Source organism: Oculina patagonica, chromosome 1 (genome assembly GCF_052425735.1).
Source record: "Oculina patagonica isolate OP01 chromosome 1, crgOcupat, whole genome shotgun sequence".
NCBI classification, from domain to species: Eukaryota; Metazoa; Cnidaria; class Anthozoa; order Scleractinia; family Oculinidae; genus Oculina; species Oculina patagonica.
In genome coordinates this window covers 34,053,633-34,076,213 of record NC_135758.1, presented here as the reverse complement: position 1 = coordinate 34,076,213, position 22,581 = coordinate 34,053,633, and the positions used below count along the sequence as shown (strand labels likewise).

The window sequence follows — 22,581 nt, the reverse complement described above, 5'->3', positions numbered from 1 at the left end:
ATTGACGATCCCTTTCTAGTTGAAAAGTCACAATTCAATTTCGTCGCACGGTTGGACCTTCTACATTTACCACAGCTTATTTTTTATGCATGTTTACGTATTGCTTTCTCTGAGCTATGTTTGCAGTCCAACTTTACAACAAGAAGCCCAAAAGTGTGACCACTTTTAATTAATTAATATTCTTTCCTCCAGTCATTATCCAAGCAGTAGCCGAGGATAGCTTCCAGTTGACTCTGATTGGATTAACTTTGCATGAAAGAATGTGAATAAAGTAAAAGTTGTCACACTTTTGAGCTTCTTGCTGTAAAGATACTAACATCAAATTCTCAAACTGTAAAAACATACAAAGTGTTTTCCTCGACAGGTGAGGTAGAATCTGCCGACCAATACTAGAAAACAGGACGTAGACGGAAACAAAAAGTTATATTCACTTGTTGAGAACGTCAGTGAAAGAGGATCGAAATCACTCTAGCCTCACCTAAGGGACTAATGTTGCAATGTGGTAAAGAATCAAAGGGCTGTTGAGCCAGCTCGTTCATGTTTTCTTGTGTTAAATAAACAGAAAATTAACCGTGCAAAAGGGAGACAAGTAACAGTTTAAAATAGCAGGGGGCAAGTTGAGACCACCACTAGTGCTAATATGTCATTTTGGGGTTTCAAGGTGTCTCAGTTATTTTACTTAAGATACAGTCATTGTAAATGAATGTCTGCAACTCAGTCATGATGAAGATCGGCGAGAAGAGTCTCGAGGGCGGGGTGCCTGTGGAGATGGAGGGATTGTTGGAGGAGCACTGCTACCTCTTCCACTACTCTGACCCAGTGCCATAAATGTTTTTTCCCTTTTCTGGTAAATGTTCTGGTCGTTTTGCGTTATCATAAAACCAGGGTTCATTCCTCTTTACTAGAATCACCCCCAGAGTGTAACATCCTTCACAGAATATGGGTGACTGTAAAAAAAGACATTCACCATTTCAGCTGTCATTACCGATTCCCATAAAGCATGACGAAGTAATAACAAAATCTGTACTTTACAACATAAAATAAACCATTTGTTGGTGCACAAGCTATAGGAGGATTGTGTAAAAAATGTCATAAAGACACTCCTGTCATGTATCTGATGAAATGTCATGATCACGCCGGATTCCAGCGCACTAACCATTAGGCCACCGTTGCCTTCCATATGGACCGTGAAGGAATTCACTAACCGGAAGCTAGGAGATGATTATGTCACAAGCCACCATAAATATTCCATTTTTAGCAAAATGCTCTACTTACTTTGTGTTATATGTAGAAATTTTCTTTTGTTAAGTTTGGTATTTATAATTGGCATGTTTTCATGACGATGGTAAAATGCATCTGCTAAATAGCTGTGAACCGTTACTTAGTTATGTCAGAGTATGGATCCTGGAATCGAAAGAGAATCGAGTTTTAAGGTTGCCGTGAACTGTGTTTTTACCCTTGAAAACATTAACATTCAATGTGTAAGATAAAGGAAACCACTTACAGTTCGTTTTTCATTTTTTAATGATTAAAAAAAAGGTTAATGAACAACATTACACATGTCTCTAAATTGTTAAACTTTTTTATTTATGCATCATTTAATAGCTTTATTTCTGCCCTAATTGATATAAGCCTTCTAATTAAAAAGAACAAACATAAAACTCCAACCAAGTCACCAAGTCAGCTATAAACAGTAAGAAAAACTGTTGCTGAACTCACATTAGAAATAGGCGTAAAAAGCAATCTCGGCGAAAAACGAAGTTCTCTCAGGGCAAGTGCTCGATAAGTAACCGCCCTTATTGCCCTCACTGACTGTCAATTACAAGAAACTGACCATTATTATAATGTTTTAATAGTGTATATTATTTGCATCCTACAAAGCTAATGTGGCTGTATGATATCTTTAATCTCACTATGCTAAAGGAATTTATAACTACCGGCACCTGTCTTGAATGAAAACATTGCCACACATACCAATACACCAGCGGTCATCCGCTGGCGCAACTTTATAAAAAGAAATTGGAGCAGATAAGTGACAACTTTAAATTACGATAAAAAAGTAATCAAGGGCTTTTTTTCTCTGGGAAGCCAACACAGTCGGTTAAGGCCACAGTTTGTGGTCTTAACCAATATGACAAGTCGAGCATGGCCGTCGGAATAAATTTCGGCCTTGACTCTGTACAGTTGTGCCTCTAACTTTTCAATTAATCGGCACAAACCATGATCTCAAGACCATTACCTTTTACAGATCAGAGCAGTCAACTATGACCTTGACGAACATTGCGTCATCCTTAATATAGGCATGCTTGTTTAATTCCGCAAGCGGGAAGAACAATGGACATCCACTGGCGATGTTGGTTTCTCTTCTTGGTCTCCGGAAGGAGGAGCTGTTTGGATCAGGTCTGAAGGCATCGATGACATGCTCCACATTATTCTGATCCAGCATCATGAAGGTGACCTTCTGTCTGAATGGCCAGCGAAGAAGTGCATCATATTCACCACGCATGATAACGAAAAACAGCGAGATATGCGTACCCTTGCCCATCCCGTCTCCATTCAAATAAATGCGTGCGCGCATCTTGTAGCCATGACGACTTGTATAGAATGGAGGACTGTAGAAGGACTTCTCCGGTTCGTTGAAGGAATCATATATCTTGGCTGCGACATCGGAAATCTTCCAAAGGAGAACACCATCAAAGCTGTGAGGGTCTTGCTCTCCATTGCTTTGTAAACCAGCACTTGGCGGTGTGTTTTGCGTTCTCAGGGCTTCCCCCATCGATTCTACTCTTGTCTGTAATCTTTGTAAGGTTTCTTTGTAATTCTGGTCTTGCCTCTTTAGCCGGACAATCTCGTTGTTTTGCTCTTGAATGGCTTGATTTGCTTCAACAAGTAGAAGTTCGTGGTTTGCAAACTTGTCTTCCATGTGACGCAGTGTAAGCTTGAACTCATTTAACGCTTCACTTACTTGCCGATACTGGACTTGTAAGGAACTCTGTTGTCCCATAGGAACTGAATCCGGCTCAACCAAATTTTCCTCGACTTGCATCACTCGAGATCTTAAGTCGTGAAGCTCATCCTGTATGGTTCCGTTTTCGCGCACAACTGCTGTAACTTGTGACACAAGCTGGGAGACTGTGGTCTTCATGCGATCCATCACCGCAATACCCTCCCTCAGAGGCTGTATCTCGTTAACATAGCATCCAACTTGGTCCCTTAGACTAAAAACAAAGCGGACCAGAAGGTTGAGGTGAAAGGACACCAAGGTCTGCTCATGATGACGTTTCTCACTTCGTTTCATGTCCTGAAATGTACCAAAAATACACAGCTTATTAACAGATCAGACGTTTAAGCTTGAGCAGAAAGAAGGATCCTGACGTTATTCCTGTTGACGGAATTAGCTGCCTTCATCCTAAAAACAGCAGAGGAAAATCCAGTTGTGAATCTATTGAGTGTACAGTCACCTACAGTATTTGCTGTAGGTTTTGGATTACTTACTTTCTTTTTGATAAGGTTTTGAGTAGCATAATACCTTCAGATGACCGATAGTTTGGCTACACTAAAGGTAAAAGCTGTAAAAATTGATGCTAAACGTTTTCGATCTATTCGATCATCATCACTCTGATGATGATCGAATAGATCGAAAACGTTTAGCATCAATTTTAACAGCTTTTACCTTAAGTTTTATTTTTAACCTTTTATCGGCGAAATGTATATATTTGGCTACACTGTTCCGCTATTTGTGCGTCAGTTGACATGAATGCATAAGCGAAGCATTTTATATACAATTTGACAAGCATTTTGTGCAGCGAATTGCATGTTCAGGATTGTCATGAAACTTCCTGATACAAAACTATAGACAGCTCTGAGGCTCATTTGCTAAAGTTTGGGAGAAATCGGTCGTCGGGTTTTAAAGTTATAGACATTTTTGGTAAAAACTAGATTTTTAAAATATGTTCAAATCTCAAAAGATTTTATTCCGACTGAAAAACGAATGCCATATTCTGTGAATTCGAACATGTTTCATTCAGGACGCAAACATTCGAAGAAATCGGTAAAATTTTTCCTGCCAAAAATGCAACCAACGCGTAAATAGGATCGGGCCACCTTAGCAGTGTTTCGCATGTTCAAAATGGCTATTTTAGATATACACCTTTGATGTATGCTGAGGAGAAAGACAGTTTATAGCAAAGTTGGGTCTTGGTAAGCATTAAACTTATTAAAAGCCGTTAAGACAGTATATTGTGACTATTACCTCTTTGCTTTTGCACCCCAATGTGCGGAAAGGACAAATCGCTTTAGACCCTTCACAGTCCCCAGTTTCTGGATCGTGATGCTCTTGCAACTTTCCTCGAAGTATGTCTTTCTTGTTGCATAGGGTGCAGGCAATGGGAAAATACTGACACTCCCTTTTATGATCCTGTAATCAATAATTTTTTAAATACGTGTGGCTGAATGAAAACAAGTAAACAAAGAAGGGAATCAAGAAGTGCAGGAAGGATGAACGGAGAAAGGGAACGGAGAAAGGAGAAAGGGAACCTATTTATAGGTTTAAGTATATGTATTTATTTAACTCTGAAAAGCCTCATCAGGGATGGGTTAATAAAATTGGTATGTATGTATGTAAGAAGGAAGAATGGAAGGAAGGAAGGAAGTAAGAAAAAAAGGAAAGACGGGAGGAAAAGAATAAAGGAGGGAGGGAGGGAAGAAAGGAAGGAGCGATGAAGCGAGAGAGGGAGGGAGGAAGAGAGGGGTGGGAAGCAAAGAAGGAAAAAGGGAAGGAAGGTAGATGGAGGGAAGGAGAGGAAGGGAGGGAGGGAGAGAGAGAGGGACGGAGGGAGGGAGGGAGGGAGGGAGGGAGGGAGGGAGGGAGGGAGGGAGGGAGGGAGGGAGGGAGGGAGGGAGGGAGGGAGGGAGGGAGGGACGGAGGGAGGGACGGACGGACGGACGGACGGACGGACAGACAGACAGACAGACAGACAGATAGACGGACGGACGGACAGATATAGATGGGTTAAGAAATAAGCCGCCAGAAGGTGGTATTGATAAAAACAGCTCTTCAAAAATATAAAATGAAAGGGAGTTTTCAAGGTGTTCAAAATGACCAACATACCTCACAATCAGCAAAAGCAATTTTTTCGCTGCAGTAGTCACATTCTACTTGTCTTTGGATGCATTCCGTTTGAAGATGTTCCGCCAAGTTGGATTTCAGTACTTTTGTTTCACACTTGTTACAGGGTATCTCTTCGTAATCGCAAACAACGAGGTGTTCCTAAAAATAACCGAGGTACAGTTAATGAAAAGCGTATGTCCAACCTTTGCTGACATACGATATACAAAATTGAGGAATGTATATCCATAGTTAGAGAGCATAAAACAGGTATAAAAAGCATCCACGAGATCATTTTGTGTTCAACTGGTCACAGAAAAGAACTATGTATTAATGATTTATCCTTGTTCGCGACGATGAGAGTTACTCCAAAAAAAAAAGAGTGGAGTGGGTGATACAAAAAGCAAAAAGATTATACCACTGATTAGAGACAAATGTGAACGTATATGTCAGTGTAGCATCAGAAAATCCATAATTAATGACAAAATCACTGCAGGCCAGCTAGAACCGCCAAACTTGGTATGCTGCTATCCGAACGGTTGGGGCAGCTGGTGCATGTGCGCATTTGAACGGACGGAGACGTGCAGGTGCTGGAAAGCAAATTAAATGTGCTACGTCTTAGTAAGCCAAAAAGACTAACCTCCAGGCCTGTTATGTTATCTTCCCAGTCACAACCGCGTTCGTTATACAAGCAATGAACTAATAAGCCTCGGATTTCATTTCTGACGCATCCATCAGGAAAGACCTACAGAATCAAGTGGAAAAAATCGGTTTCCCAAATGCTGTGTAACGATATCACTGACTAGCCACTTTTGAAGCTCTTGACAACAATTCTGGAAATACTGAGTCAACAGGTCAAGAAATTACACTTGATTCAGTCTTTAAATACAAGCCGGACCTGGCGTTCAATATAGAGTAAAGGATCAAGTCTGAATGATCGCCTAGATCAATCATTGTTTTAAACCATTTATGCAAGTATTGCTTTGTGGTTTATTAGATTAACATAAAGTCGCTTAACACCTTTTTGCTAACTCTCATACTTACAAACTTTGCAATTCGCGCTTATGCAAACTCCCTGGAAACGTCGCCAAACTACCTGCATAACTATATAAATTCTTGTTACAAAACAATAAAAGGTTTATGCCTACTAACGAGTTTAAGCCTGGCGGACACACCGGGCTTGAGCTCACCTACCAAACTCCTTTTCACTGCTAAGGGTCAGTTTCATATTCTCCCTATTCGTCTGACTTTGTGTATAAGCATATTATTTGTATATAATATGCTTCATGTCAGTTGCCCTAAAGGGGCTAGGTCACGGTGTTTGGGTTAGCCTATAAACTATAAATTGGCAAAATCAAACGAGAAAGATTTCAGAGCATTATAAACTACAATTTGTATAGAAACTGACAGTGATAGACATGAAAAAAGTCGGGCAGACGTTTTTCAAGTTTTCCCTCAAACGCATTATCCGTTTGAATCTTTGCCAGCTTTTTTATCCATGCCCCGATATTTCAGTTAACTCTTTGACCATTTGGTAAGCCCCTTAACAGTTTCTACTGTCACAGAAAGCATATTGAGAATTGTTTATGGGGTTCACGGTGGAAATGTAACTTCACATTCAACGAATTGACTTCGAGGAGATCGCATAACTCTCTAAAGACAAACAATATGCCAGTCAGATACTTATTTTTAAGAGGTCCCTTGACCCACTTAGCGCGCTGAAATCCTTTGATAAGTTTCGCCTTTTTCGCCTTCGATGCAGAGATATCATGAACGCTAAATACTTATTTATTGGCTGAAAACCTTGAAACCATTAAAGAGCACCCAAGCTTTTATAAATGAATTACATGATCCGCCTAAATGGTTCTCAAACAAACTAAAAAACAGAACATGTAGGTTGTTTTAAAGCAGAAAATTCTAACTGCATGTAACAACTTTAGGGTGAATTTCGGACTATCCAAATCTTAGCGGTTCTATACTATTATGTTACACTGATGTTAGCAGTCTGAGCAGATGCATAGTTTAGATCGATGTCTTTCGCTTTTGCTTGTTTTACTTCAAATCTGATGTAGCATCACCCTTCAAATGACATGTCACTTGATTCACTGGCAGATCCTAGATCTTCATGTTTCGACCCATCCCTGGATTACAAGGATTTAGTTTTAAGGGTGACTTCAGCACTTTAACATATAAATCTCTGTGCAAGGTTTCGAGTTGAACGAGTTTTACATTTTGGATGTAGCTTTGCTTTTTTTTAAATTATTTTTTTATATATAGATCTCGAGCTCGACGTTTTTAACCGCGTACTACATCAGGAAGACTCCTATGGACAAATATTTCTTCTTTTAAGCATGTCATGGTTCTCATGAATATGGTTTTCAGCCAATCGAATTAGCGTTAAATGATGATCACTGTATACTACCTCAGATGGTTTGAATTCTTCGTCATCCGCTATACATTTGTAGATCAGTACATTTGTGTCGCTGCTGAAATTGAAAAGTCACATAAATATCACAGTCACGAATGAAAAAAAGACAGAAAGAAAGACGGTACTTACTTCCACACACATCTGTATGGATAAAGCATGTCAAAAAATTATTTATTATCCCGAAAACTCTACTCCGTAGAGAACAAATAACCCACGAAAAGAGTACAGATATTTAAAAATTATTCCAAGAGCGCGCGTTGGATATGAGATGGTAGATAACTATCTTATAATTATCTCATATCCAACAAGCGCGAGTGGAATAATTGTTTAATTAAAAACAACCAAAGAAATGCTCTCTTTGACGCATGCACCTACCATATTTGTGATCCATGGTATATGAGCTCATATACCATGCATTGCCTGTTAACCAATCGAAACTCATGAATTCAATTCGTTTTTGCAGTATACCATTGCTTGTTTTTAATAACACACGATATTTGTACTCTTAGTTATTTGTACTGTAGAAAACCGGGGTTAACAAAGTTGTGTACACCTTTTCTTCCTCCTAATAGCGCGCAAGGCAAAACACGATTCGAGGTGTGTATTTTTGGTAACAAAAACGTTGGATAATAAATATCATATTAGGCATATTAGTAGCGACATTACAAAAGACTCACAAGGACTTTTCAGTTTATAATTTATGTCTCAGCATAACCTATGCCATCACCAGTTCTGACGTTCTTCGGATGTAAATGTACACTTAAATTTTATACCTACAATAAATAAATTCAAATCTTACGAACGTTAAAACTGACGATGGCAAAGGTTTTTGTAAAAAAACATGTATTATAAACTGAAGAAAATATTTTAGTGTGTATTATTGCTGACAATATTTACTCGACATTGGTACTTTGACTCTGCCTACGAGCTCACCAAAATACAGCATAGGTATACATCACTGACACTACCATTCATTTGTTTTCCTAAATTCACACTTCAAAAACTAAGTAGTTCCATACTAAGTTAAATATTTTTGTTTTCGAGTCTTACAAGATTTCCACAGCTAGAGGAGATTGACTGCCGTGTAAACCTAAGGATAGAATCATCTCGATTGCGTCACTATTCGTAACGTACAGCCATCATGACCCCAAGAGTTGGTCTAGAGCAAGATAATATTCATATTCTCTTGTCTGAAGTTAAGGTTACTCAGCGCTTCATTACAGTACCTTTTTAATTAAATAAGCGCTCTACTTTTGAAGCTCTTTAAATACACTCCTCTGGGTGCGTTCTTTTTTGCAATAGCTTATTATACCTTGAATTTAAGGTACACCGTGTTGCCAAGCAACCTTGTTGTCCTGCATTGAAATAAGTTGCAACTATGCGAAACTAGCTATTTATCTACCGACAGGTTAAATGACATTTCTCATTCTATTCTGAAATGGTTTGTAATGAATAGCGGTAGTACCAATATTTTTTTTCTTAGCACAGAGTTTGCTTACCTTTTCAGATATTCCAAACAGCCTCTGCAGTAAAAATGAGCGCATGGCGTTTGAAGCGGGTCACGCAACACAAATTTACACTGTCTGCAGATGTACTTGGATGGAACATTTTTCAGATCGCTCTTGGAGAGTTGATAACCTGCCATATCGGTGTTCAAAATCAAGTGTATGGCGGACAGAATCAGCAGAACTACAAATGACTCTCTCTTATTTTCAGCTGAGTGTTGGTGAAGAATACGTGTACTGAAGAGTCTTGCCAGCTTGACGAAATTGACAAGCACCTGACGACCGAAACAAAATTGATCTCTTCTTTATATAACAGATCAGTACAAGAAAGCAATAATTGCATGTCGTTTTCATAACGTACAAGTATAAACTTAATGTAGACCTCTCTCTTATCATTCCTCCTTTCCCATCCCTACGTCAGCAGCCAGTCCTTCCACCTTAATATTCAAAGGCACCACAGGCATTACAACCCCCACCTGGTAGTCTCAGTCTGACTGCAACAGCGCTCCGTGTGTGATTACGGCATACGCATATTACATAGCATTGACAGAGTTCCCTGACCGAGGATTTGGGGAGCATTATATAGTTCTGAAACATTTAGGATCAGTTAAACATTTGATAAGACAATTCCGGATTAAAATGGCTTGAATACACTTCTTTGGCGCAATCGTTTGATTACCTGTAGTTGATTCCCGGAACTGGATGTTGAACTCAGTGCGGCCTCATTTCAAGTCGCAAATCTTTGCTGCCTGACGACAGAATACTGTACCCCTTGGCCTGACAAGAAAACAGACACGTTTTTCACCATTTAGATGTTGAACGATACCGTTGATTTTAAGTACAGAACTGAAAGCCAGGGGCTGAAAGTTCAGCCATTGCACTAATTACGATTTTTAAACATTTATGAGCCTGAGCGTGACAAGCTGACTTCAGCAATGATTCGGGATTGTCAACTCCATGATATTACTTGCCGAATTCATGTTCACACACACACCTTAGAACATAATCAGTTAAATTTCCAATGCTACATGTAGGCAATAAGGAATGGACAGGGTGAAAGTTTTAAAAACCTTATTTTAGTGCGCCATACCTTTTGTTTGCGAGTGTCAACTTATTCTGTGAGAACAACACGTACGCGACAAATATAATGCATTCTGGGATAGGGAAAAGTCCCTTACTCATTAGCCATGCGAATTATCACGAATTTTCGCTTTCGCAATTATTAAGTGTCTGAAGAATCTGCAAGCAAACGGACCTTCACGGTTTTTAAACAGTGCCCACTTTAAAGGTATGCGAATATAGCTGACGTTGATTTGATCAATAAAAAAGTAAAACTTTCGCTGTGCCAGACGAACCGAACTCAGCAATTGATAATTTTTCATCTTTCACAACAACTGATCAGCAACAAGTATCAACTTAAATTTTAAAAGTTGGCTAAATGACACTCTGGAAAATTGTAGTTGAAGTTTATTTTCCGCTTGGCCCAAGAACAACTTTATAAGTCGAACTTTGAGATTAAGCATAAAGAACTTCAAAATTCAATCATATGATAACAAGTGTAATTTGTGAATGCATGCCCTTCACGGTAAGTACACGCACATGCATAATACCTTTCGTTTTCCCTTAAATATAAACTTTATTAGAGGAAAAGGAAATAACTAAAAAAGAAAATAAATATAAAAGATCTTCAACGAGTGACACAGTGTTTCCGCTTGCTTATATGCAAACGATATTTATTTTCGTTTCCGGGTTCCGAGGAGCTGTGCCAGTGGTTAGCGAGCTATTCGAGATCTTAGCCTAGTTACAAAGGGGACAGTCCCTTTATGAAGTAAATAGTTCAATTTCGGATTAACAAACCCGCCACTGTCGAAACGTTTTTCGTTTGTTTTACCAATCGGCACGGAAGTAGTATGTATATTATTCGGGAAAGCAATTCAACTCTAAGGTGGTCACCACGTCATGTGTGTGTCATGGATCCCCTTTAGTCTGCCGTGTGAAATATCAGACTTTAATTCGGTCCGGGCAGCTATGAAAAACGGCCAAATACTATGAACGAGTAATGTTGTGATCGTAAGAGACTGAACTTGGTTCATGATATGAGTGTGGTTGATATTTTCTTCAGTGTACTGATGTGAAGGGTTAAGCGGCGCAGGCGTATGACCCGAGCGGAAGTATTGCTATTTCAAGTAGCAACATCATCTCACTCTACTCTGCCGTGAAAATCAATCAAAAATCTTACCTTCGTCAAGCTGTCGTCTTGTAAAAGTAGGGTATTCAGCCTGACTTTTGGGTGACAAGTAAATTCCGAGAAACTCACTAAAATTACCGATATCCGGCTATGTGCTCGCCACACGAAATTGTCAACAACCAGTATTTTTTTTGCATAATTACCAAAGGCAAAAAATTCTTACCCTCTTGATCTTCTGTACTTCATGAATTTGTATCCGCTCTTGAATAGAATTTTTCTTGACAGTGGCAAAACACCGTCAATTCGTTGAACCCAAAGTTAAAGCCAATTAAGTTATAAACTCCTAAGAGATCGCATGTTTGTGCAAGACTCACAGGCGGTCGGTGACCTAACGCCCAAGAATTCTGGGATAGGGAAAAGTCCCAAACATTAGTTTTCACTTTGAATAATCTTTCGTGCCTGTTCATCAGTTGAGTTCAATATTACTAGCGTCGTCGACAGAACTCGGAGGAATTACACCATACTGGCTGTGTATGAGGGCCCAGGTGATTTTATTTTCGAAAATATGCTAAAACATGTTTCTTTACCGACTTACACCTAATTTCGTTCCTTGGTTATTTATTACGTGTAAGAAACATATCTTCGTCTAATCTAAGTCATGTGATATATCGCATTCATGACGGTGTGTTTTACAACTCACGTGACTACCTGAAGCTCAAACCTTACGGATGAACCGCCATGTGCACGCTTAAATGTGGATACTGCGCCGCTTAAGCTTAATTTGGGCAACGATTTTCATTTTAATTTGGATGAGCAGCGTGGAATTTTGGTTTATTACATGTATCGGTGATGTGAAATATGGTGCTTTGTTATCCTTTCATTGTCGGGTGCTTTTATGACTTGTCCGTCATGCATCACAGATGATACAGGGCGGAATTGAGAATTCGCATCCCTGCAACCTTTAGACAGAAAGAAGATGAAAATGGATTTTTCCTCGACAAACAGGGATGACCTAACAGCAGAACTTCTAGGTATATTGTGACAATAGGTTGTTGGCGCTGTTTAGCTTGTTTATAGAGAAACCTGGAAACTTCAACGAATTCTCGACTCATATTTGATGAAAGAAGGTATGTAAGGGACAGCGGAAGATGTAGATTGGCGCAGTCGAAAAATCCCTTCTGCTGATCATGACTAGTGACCTAAATGTCTACTACATGGAGTGAAGACAAAGAATCCTTCGGACCTGAGAAAATTCCAAATGAAGCGACTGGAGGGTGGAAAGAGATGAAATTCTTTCGTTACAAAAGTCGCGCACAGGCATTTTTTACATCTGTAACTAGTTAAATGTCTAGTTGATCTGTTAAACAAAAGGCTCTTTTACAGCAAATCCTCCAAATCAAGCAGCAAAAATAATAAAGATTAGTAATACTGCAATTATAGCTTTCTGATTGGCTTACAACTCCGGTTTATTCCCGAGATATACCTTTGGAAAACGCTGGCGATGTGTCAACGATTTTGTTCGTGTTGACAAGAACAGTCTTTTTTTTACAAATCGTTAAATTAAATAGAGCATTTGCTCATCAAAATCAAACAAAATGTCACAATTAACTCCACTTAGAAAATGCACAAGGTTTTGAATGAAACATAGTTAAGAGTTTAAAACTGAAAGCAACATTGATTAAACAAAATGCAATTTAAGGGATCCCAAAAACCAAACCAACTTCGTTAAGCAAGTAAAAACAGACTTTCACAATAAAATCAGTCTTGAATATTAATGTTTGTTACCACATATTTGGAGAACACTCGACATTTCCATAATTCCAGCAGGGCAAAGCATTTCAAACCAGTTCAGTAAAGGCGGTTTTCCACTGTCGCGTAAGTTTACGTACGTTTACGGGCTTAAGATAAAATTCAGAAAATGAATGGACCTCTTGCGTCTGCGGAAAACTTTAATCCATATTCACCTTTTTCCGCAGACCCGAGACGTCCATACCTTTTCTCAATTTTATCAGTACGCACCGCCCTTAAGGGCCCACTGACGGATTTCTCGCGCGTTGCTAAGGTGCTAAAAGAGCGCGCGCTGTATTGCGTGTACGGGTTACTCACGCTATCTGTACGCGCCAGATGTGCAAAAAAATTTCCTTTCGAGCACTTCTTCAAACTCGCCAAATAAGATGAAACAATAAGAACTACCGAAAAACTTCCTGACTAATAGTTGACTTCACATCTGAGAATCAGTCAGATTAAATTGAACCAGGAAAAGCAGTTTTTTTACACATGCAAATAATCTCAAAAGCGTACGCGTACCACTAGCGCGCGGACTGTTCTCTTGTCAGATGAATTACGCATGCGTTAACAAAATGATTTCCGGTTTGCAGAAAAAAATCTAAATACTTGGCGGTCTTTCATTTGATTCACTTTTTTTCGACGTTATATTTTTCCGACCTGGGTCGGGAACATAACTAAGTATTCATTTACTTAAATCATTTTTAATAAAAATTTTATGGACAAATCAATATTTTAAATCTCTCTAAAAAAATTATTTTCCATAATGAAATGAAACCCATACTTACCAAGATACAAAAACAAATAAAGATCATGACACTATGAATGATTTTCTGATAACATGCAAAACATCATAAATTTTAGACTTTTTCTTTATTGGTCACGTGATCATGGGCGTGACCCGATGACGTCATATTTTCGTTATGAACTGAGTAAAAGATTCAACCATAACTAAACAAGAAAAATTGCTTAAACTATATAACCGTGAATGTCCCTAGCAACGGGTCCAAATATATACGTCCTTAACGTACGTAAAACTACCGGACAGTGGAAATCCCCCTTACATCTTAAATATCGGGGACCTAACAATAGACCATATTCGTATTCACGGTACCTGTATTGGACTGGTACTGGCTTACAATCGAAGCTAATGCGGGGGGATATCATTAAAAATTAAAGAGCTTCATGTCATTTGCATTTGAAAAGATTACCTGCAGTTAGCCTTCATTTCCATCTTAGAAGGAAAAATTGCTTGTCAGTACCAAGACCAAAGACTGACTTTCTCAAAAAGTCGATTACTTATGAAGGGGCCACATTATGGAATTCTTTGAATAACGAGGCCCGCCTTAAAGAATCGTTGGCAAGTTTCAAGGGTGCTTTGAAAGTATTAGGGATTTAGAGGTTGTGTATTTTTGTTTGTTTGGAATGCTTAGTTTGTAGTCTTTATTTGTTATTTAAGGGTTTAGTTAGCTTCAATAGTAATTTGTAAACACGACCACATCAGCTATGCTGCAAAACATTTATCGTGTATAAATAAAAGCTTTTATTATTATTTATTATTATTATTATTGCAAGCTAGTCCAAGTCCAATACCGAGAATACGAAAATGGTCACTCTATTTTCCACGAGCGCGCGTTGGATATGTGATGGTAGATAGCCAACGAGGCGCGCAGAAGAAATATTTAATATCCCGGAAACTCTACTCCATAGAGTACATATAACGCGCGAAACGAGTACAAATATTTAACAATTATTCCATGAGCGCGCGTTGGATATGAGATAGTAAATAACTATCTACTGTTTTATTAATAACACGCAAAAATTACAATATTTGAGATCCCCGGCTGCTCTCGTTGACGCGTATATCTCCATTTTGTGGTCAATCGTATATGAACTCATATACCATTGCCTGCTAACGAATCAAAACTCAGGAATTGCAATATACCATTGCTAGTTTTTATAATAATTGGGTATGTACTCTGATCCAACACCACCGACAGTGAATTATGTGCTGAGATCTACATCCTTGACATCCTTTTGTCTTTTTATTTACTTCAGGAAACTTGATCGGCTCTGAGCTCACTCCCAGTTTCATTTCAACACAGCTATCTTTGTCTTTGACCTCTTTTGACATTTCCATGGCAAACGAATTTTAGCTATTTTTGACATCGTAACGACCTGAGTTTGTTCATACAATCGCTTCAGTTAAAAGCAAACTTTAAAAAAAAAATCCGCATTTTTTTCATAATGTTAAAAAATTGAAGAAGCGCCGTTTTTTTTTTAAAAAAAGAAAAAACCCTTTGAGGGTGAGAATTAGCTAGAATTTACTAAAACATTTTTTTCAGTCGTGCTTGTTGGATATGAGTTAATTATAACCAACTCGCGCAACGCGCTCGTTGGTTATTCATCACCTCATGATCGATCATATCCAACGTGCGCTCGAGAATGGAATAATTGCTAGTTAATAATCGTTTTAGTTAAATGTAGCTATTCGAGCATTGTACCAGAACAACAAAAAGCGGGCACTTCGAGGGACATCATTTAGTAAATTTAGTGTTTCTGGCTTTTGCAAGTCTTCGCACAAAACTCTGCCCCAGTGATGCAGGCAACGCATTTAGTGATTATATTTTTTTTTCCCGTGTGACTTGTATTTCAGTTTAGACACTTCAAATGATAGCCGCAAATTAGAAGTCTAAAAAAGTTTAGACATAAAATCTAGAATTATTTTCCCTTTCAAGGACTGTTAACTTAAACGATACGAGGACCAGTTAAATTCGCGTATTTAAACTTCATTCCAGCTACTTAACGAAAACGAAGAATTTTTTAAATCAAGTCATGCGATGTGCCATTTGACGGAGTATTACATTTTGATACATTCAGAAGCGCCTTTTAGTTTTCAGTCCTTAGCGCGTTATTGTCAATGGTTGGTTGGTTGGTTGGTTGCTTAAACATTTAATTCACGGATGGATGAACATTTTGGTTGGTTAAACATTTAATTCACGTGGGAGTAGAGTGATCGATCGATCGATCTTGATTGATTGATTGATTGATTGACTGATTGATTTAACCATTGATAGACCAGTTCTCTCACTATTATTTTTTCCTCGTTCAACGATCGAAGAAAAATACGACAAAATAGACGGCTGCGAACAGTCTTTTAATACTCAGGAAGCATTTCTTCGAGCTACTGCTTCCAATGGATTTCAAGGTAAAATTTTGGACGATTATCAACGTGATTACATATATTTGCTTTGTTTGTTTCACCGTGGCTGTGAATCGGGACTGAACTCAAGGCAGTCACGACATCGCATGTAAACGATCATATTCACAATCACCTTTTGTACAACCCTTTTCGTGTTCATGGCTTGGCCAAAAAGGGTTTTTGCTTGGTCGCGGTTGCCGTACAAGTGCCATATGGAGGTTCAGTTTTAGTTGACAAGATGATTTATCATTAGAAAGCGAATGCAACGGATCCGGGAAGAAGGTAGCCTCCCACGCAGTCGTTTTTAGGGGCGATCGTGTACAAGCTGTGCACAATTTTGTTGTTGTTGTTGCTGTTGTTGTTGTTGTTGTTGCTGCTGTTTTGACTTAAAAGCAGCGGGGTGTTTGTAAAGAAGGTTTAATTTGACAAGGTACCAGTTCATGTGACAAGTTCTTAATTCTGTAACTGGAACCGAACCTTGCAGCTTGAACTGTGAACATTTACTTTTGGGTTGACTTGTGCTATCTAAGGTGATGAAATGCTGAGCTCGTCCTCCGTTTTTTCCTTAGAGAAAATTGTACGACGCCTGTGATGATGAGAAGGAGGCCCAGTGTTATACAGTCGTCTCATAAAATGACGACTGGGGACGGGTGAGGATGAGATGGGCCATCGTTAATACTGAGAAAAATGGTTATGAACCTCGGCAGTAGGTTTTTGTTCGCTATTTTGGGGGTTAACAGTGCACACAGTGCACAAAACGGGAGAAAATACAATAGGTGATTATGTGTGTTTATGCAACTAACCAATAAACACATTGCGATTACGTAACTCATGTATAGTGTATGGGCGCAAAACAAAAGATGTGCACTGTCATGGACCTTCCCACCTAAGTCTAGCTTGGCCTCTTTGTTTGCTCCTTTGAAATTTGCCGGGCTTTTTAACCATTTCCATCCATTAACTATGGATGGGATTCATGGGAATAAAAAAAACTTTAAGATAAATTCAGAAAATAGTGACCTTCGGTACTAATGGCCAATTCTATGAGACACGTCTGTAGGGAATCATGGTAGTTGTATTCATCGTTGGCAAGTCTCGCTTGTTTTACTGATGAATACAACTACCATGATTCCCTGCAGGCGTGTCTCATAGAGGGAATTGGACATTAATATTCTGTAGGAGACAAAGCGTCAAGTTGCAAGTGTGTCTTAATCTATAAGTGAGTAAATTTTTTCTTCTCTTGTTAACCCCCAAAATAGCGAACAAAAACCTACAACAAAGAACTTTGCCGAGGTTCAAAACCATTTTTCTCAGTATTAACGATGGCCCATCTCATCCTCACCCGTCCCCAGTCGTCATTTTATGAGACGACTGTATAACACTGGGCCTCCTTCTCATCATCACAGGCGTCGTACAATTTTCTCATTTCTTCGCCTATTTTTCTCCCGTATCTCACCGTCATACTTTTGTTATATTATCAGTTGACTTTTTAGATACTTGCGCATTTTTCATTGCCTTAAAAGGGTAATACTTCAAATGTAATAATGAATAGAGAAATCGTCATAATAACCACACAGCTTTAATAAAGCAATTATTCATCTCATTTTTTTCTGACGTGATAGGTTTTTCTGGTATTACAGCTGATAGCGGAATGACTGAGCAAATGGAAACAGCCAACGACAGGGATAATACTGGTGTTAACGGCACTGAGCCTGTCGGTTGTCATGAAGACTTTGACAGCGACAACGACTACGGAGACATTGAAGTCGAAGATAAAATGTACAGCGACAGTGATAAAGATACAGATGATGACGATGATGATGAAGGGGATGATAATAATAGTGATAACGATGACGAGAATTACGATGACGACGACATCAATGGTGATTATGTTAGTGACAATGACGACGGCGGTGGCGGCGAAGGTGACGATGATAGCGACAGTGGTGATGACGATGATGACCAAGGGGATAACGATATAGAAAACAATGAATATAACGGCGAAGCCTTACACCAAGACCAAGACCAAATTCTAGATCCAGCTCCAGATCAGGACTTTGATCAAGAACCAGGCCCAGATGTAAATCTAGAGCCAGGACCAGGTCATGATGTTTTTGACCCTATCCATCAACCAGTTATGGAAGTAGGCTTAGATCCTGTACAAGGTGAGGTAGAGAAGAGTGAAGAGAAACTATAACCAGGCTATTGCACATAACATTTCGCTTAGATTTCCATTTTTTAGGCTGCGAAGGTAAAAAGAAAGTATTTTTTGGTAGTCAGAGGAATTTCTTCCGACTTGGCTTCAAATTTCAACAACTTCAAATTCTACCCAATCCGTTAACAATTCTGTTAAATCTGGCATAACATTTTGTCTTGGCGATTCCGAGCTGTAAATGCATGACGTTAATTATGTTACTTTTTACTGACAGATTTCCTGTCTGCAACCGTCGGAATTCCATATGAAGTATGAAATATGGTTAAAGTGTTTAAATCACAGCTCGGCGCTCTGCAGAGTGCACCATGAGCGTAACTACTCGCGAACCAGGCGATAAAGTTACGGATATCACGCAGAGCAAGACAACGCTATCAGGTGTCTAGGAAGCTAGATCGATCGGCAACGACCCATGAGATGTCAAAAACACTGAGCCCCGTAAAATCCGCACGCATTGGACAGTAGGTAAAATCTCCTACCAACAGGCTGTGAAGAGTTACACTCTTGTTGGCTAAGATTCTGTCTGTGAAGCTCTTAAAGATGCAAGTACTGTCGAGATTGCACGCACGAGGTACGTCCCAGGCGTTCAATGACATAGTGCTGTGCTCAAGTTGAGTGGTTGATGGACTCATCTAGTGGAAACATAAACATGGCTGGCTTCTTGACAGCTTCTCTGGCGCAATATCTGGGTTTTTCTTCAGTTAAAATAGGGACTGTGATAACTTATGTTTTACGTGTCAAAATGTTTTGTATTCTCTCATCCCAGCGGAGAGCAAAATTGTCGTAAATTTGCGACCGAAATGACCTGCTTACATCTGTAGCATGTACTATAACATCATAAACCAGTGAAATGTAATAAATAAGATAAATTATATTGTATGAATTAAAAAATGATGAATTATTCTATATGAGCTGTCCTTTTTCATCAGTTTCTTCTTTGAGCTCATTTTATTACTGCTTCAAAATTTTCCTATGGAATCGAAAACACAAGATGTCCGATTTAAAATTAAATTGTAGATAGTCTACCCACGTCAGTGATTTGTGGATCCGATTGCAATACAAATTTGTTAATGACCTGAGGATGTTGTAGAAGCATTGTAGACAATCATTTGAAAAGAGACGATACGATATAATTGGAGGCACGTTGCAATGTACAATTATGTACAATTGCATTACAGCGTATAAGAATTAAAATATCATTAACTATAGAAATAACAAGACTCGCCGAACTGCTGAGAATCTGGAATAAAGTTCCTAAAAAGTACGAGAATGAAGAAAATAGTCAACTGGCGACTTAATACAGTATCTTGATGTAGCATCAAACTCTTAAAATTCAGTAGTGAAAGTTTATTATTTTCCAACTAAGGACCTGAAGGGTTAATTAAACCATCAACTTCGCTTTCACCGATTACTAAACTTGGTGCAAATTAGTTACTCTCATTTAGCATGAAAGCAATGACGTGATTTTTTACAAGGTAATTAAACAATGCAATTTAAAACTTAATGGATTAATGTGTACGCGCTTCACAACAATACCTGGAAATTGAGTTTCGTTTTCCGGGTTAGAAGTAGGACAGTGGTTTGGATTGCCTGGAGTTTTAATTTCGATCCAAAGGAAAGATTTTCCTGTATAATGTGTGCATCAAAAACTACTGATGCATGTAGCGCACTACGGCAGAACGAGTTGTGATCGAGGGTTAATTTATTTTATTTTATGTTGTTTTAAGCTGCGTAGGAGAAGCATCAGTGTTGAACATGTGGTTTAACTGTGCGGGCCGAGCGCAATGCGCGAGGGGCAAGCGCGAAGCCGAAAGGAGGCGACGAAATTTTTCGTCGCTGAAGTCTCGTCTCGATATTCGCTTTCTATTCCCGCGGTATAAGCCGCCTGTTTTGCAGACTACGTAAGCAGAAGTACGGTTCGACAAATAAATGATTAAAACAACATCCGATTTTTCATACTCGAGCCAAAAGTCTTTTGAACTAATTAACTTTCGTTTTCCGTGGAGGCTCGACTAAATCAAGATTCGGCTGTACTATAGCTAACCACCACGTCAGACGGAGGAAAAGTCCGACCGCCTTGTGATTGCCTTACACTATAAATATATTCACTCAAATCTAATAAGGACCAGACAAGACATGCACAAAATAAGTCGCATCGTAGTCCTTACGACTACAACACAAAATAACAAATTTTGTGACAAACAGAAAATAAGTCGTATCGTAGACGTTTTACGTATTAAAGTGCGTGTCGTATCAATGTCTCACAAGTGAGTTTATGGTGAGAGTAAGAAATACACTTCTACTTATTTACTTTATGACAGATGGAATTAAGGAAATAAAAGTTATCGTTGCAGTCAAAACTTTCCACCTTGCTTGAGTTTTGGTCTTAAAAAAGGTTCCCTCAGCTTAGCTGCTTGCTTCACCAAATATTCAATTTCCGAGAAAGTCGCTTAAACCACATCCGGCTACTGCTTGAGTTCTGATTGGTCATTGCGAGACGGGGGAATCCCCGAACAACTACAAAAGGAATACATGACGTATTCCAATAGGAAGCAGTGCTACAAACTGGAACAAAATTTCGATTTATGACCCTGACCAGAATAATGATTGTATTTAAACCTCTACACACACTCAACGCGTACGATTGATCATAAATATCACCTGAATCAACCTATTCTTTTGTCCGTGGACGGATTGTGATACTCAGATCGAGTAACTTCCGCCAGAGCCATTTTGAATGACTCTGAATGTTTTCACATCCTGTTGCATTTAAATTCAGCCAGAGCTCAGTTTTTTTTCCACCTATCGTTTCTTTCCTAAAACAAAAGCTTCGGTTTGACTTTACCTTGTTCTGCATTTTTGTTTCTGTAGCACATAGGAAGCGGCACAGGTACGTCAAAGACGTAAAGGTGATTGAGTGTTTCCGTCGAGATTCTTGGAAGCGAGCTTTGAGGATTCTCTGAAACTGATCGGACTAAAATATGGCGGGGGACGAAAAGGTCCTAAATAAATTTACAAAATCGTCCGTATCTTTCCACGAAATTAAACAACCGTCTAAACGTACTGCAAGAGTCAGTACCTAGTCGATTCTTTCAAACAACAATAAAAATAACGGGCAAATTAAAAGGTCTTCAGTTTTATGAGATACTCACAGCCGCTGAAATATTTGACGACAGCATTAAACAGTACTGTTACGTTGATTTACTTTGAAGCTTTAAAGATGCCACTTTATTAAAAGACACAGTGAACTTATAGGCATGCCACATTTAACAGAGCGTTTTAACTAATGATTGTAGCGGTTACTACCTGCCTTGTTGGTGTTTGACATTTGCGAGGACGAAATGGCTGCCAGGTGTAAATATTTTGTTTTGTGTGTACGTTATTATTCTTATTGTAATATATGTATAATTCACACGGAGTATATATGAAGCGTGTGCAACTTTGCACTATGACTATTTTCCGTCGAATTTAATGCATATCATGATACTCAGAAAATTTGAAATGTAACACGAGCGTGGGACAAAGAAAAATTCTGAGTCCCTGACGGGAATCGAACCCTTGGCCTGCCAGATCGGTTGGGCGCTCTAACCAACTGAGCTACGAGATCGATCGAGAGACTCGTTGTGAGCTGGGCCTAGGTACATATGTGACACGCGTCTTGCATCTGTACATATGCCCCACGCTCGTGTTCCATTTCATACTTTCTTATTTATTCACCGAGCTGCATTAACCGTCTCTCATTTATAACATGATAATAACTGGTCGATTGTAAAGGGAAATATGTTCTCCTGTTTATTCCTTCACCTACCAGAGAGAATTATTATCATTGTTTCGGCACACACTGAAGTGTATACGGTACATGTACAGATGCATGCACGACATGGCAGGGAAACATGGAAAATTTTTCACTTCCGCCTTTCATAACAGAACATACAATACAGATGCGCTACTTACAGAAGCAATAACAATTACTATACCAGTCTGTTTTTCCTATTCTTAGCAGCTATAGCACAAACTAAGTTTACCGTTTTAAGAAATTGTCCAACCACATACCTAAATTTCAGCGAGTGTCGGTCCATCGTTGTTCCATCCGATTGATACATACTAAGAAATATAATCTTATTAGTTTTCTATACTATCATGTAAGGGAAATTTCC

General features: G+C 38.9%; 2 protein-coding genes across 7 annotated transcripts; one reads left to right on the top strand and one right to left on the bottom strand.

Moving 5' to 3' along the window:
* Positions 1-1,542: 1,542 nt before the first annotated feature.
* On the bottom strand, positions 1,543-22,513 carry LOC144665611 (TNF receptor-associated factor 2-like). Of its 6 annotated transcripts, none has more exons than XM_078526884.1 (8): positions 22,478-22,513; positions 9,720-9,817; positions 9,035-9,315; positions 7,530-7,593; positions 5,748-5,852; positions 5,111-5,269; positions 4,253-4,417; positions 1,543-3,301 (listed from the first exon to the last, which is right to left on the bottom strand). In XM_078526884.1, exons 3-8 carry the CDS (start codon positions 9,178-9,180, stop codon positions 2,243-2,245), a joined length of 1,698 nt encoding a protein of 565 aa, XP_078383010.1. In that variant the 5' UTR covers positions 9,181-9,315; positions 9,720-9,817; positions 22,478-22,513; the 3' UTR covers positions 1,543-2,242. The 6 variants fall into 6 exon arrangements, with proteins under 6 accessions (XP_078383010.1, XP_078383000.1, XP_078383028.1 ...); XM_078526874.1 differs by lacking the exon at positions 22,478-22,513 and adding an exon at positions 11,452-11,597; XM_078526902.1 differs by lacking the exon at positions 22,478-22,513 and adding an exon at positions 11,452-11,597 and having other exon boundaries at positions 7,530-7,590.
* LOC144665865 (uncharacterized) lies at positions 17,445-19,324 on the top strand. The gene is made up of 2 exons (XM_078527146.1): positions 17,445-18,377; positions 18,642-19,324. Exons 1-2 carry the CDS (start codon positions 17,864-17,866, stop codon positions 18,680-18,682), a joined length of 555 nt encoding a protein of 184 aa, XP_078383272.1. The 5' UTR covers positions 17,445-17,863; the 3' UTR covers positions 18,683-19,324.
* Positions 22,514-22,581: the final 68 nt, after the last annotated feature.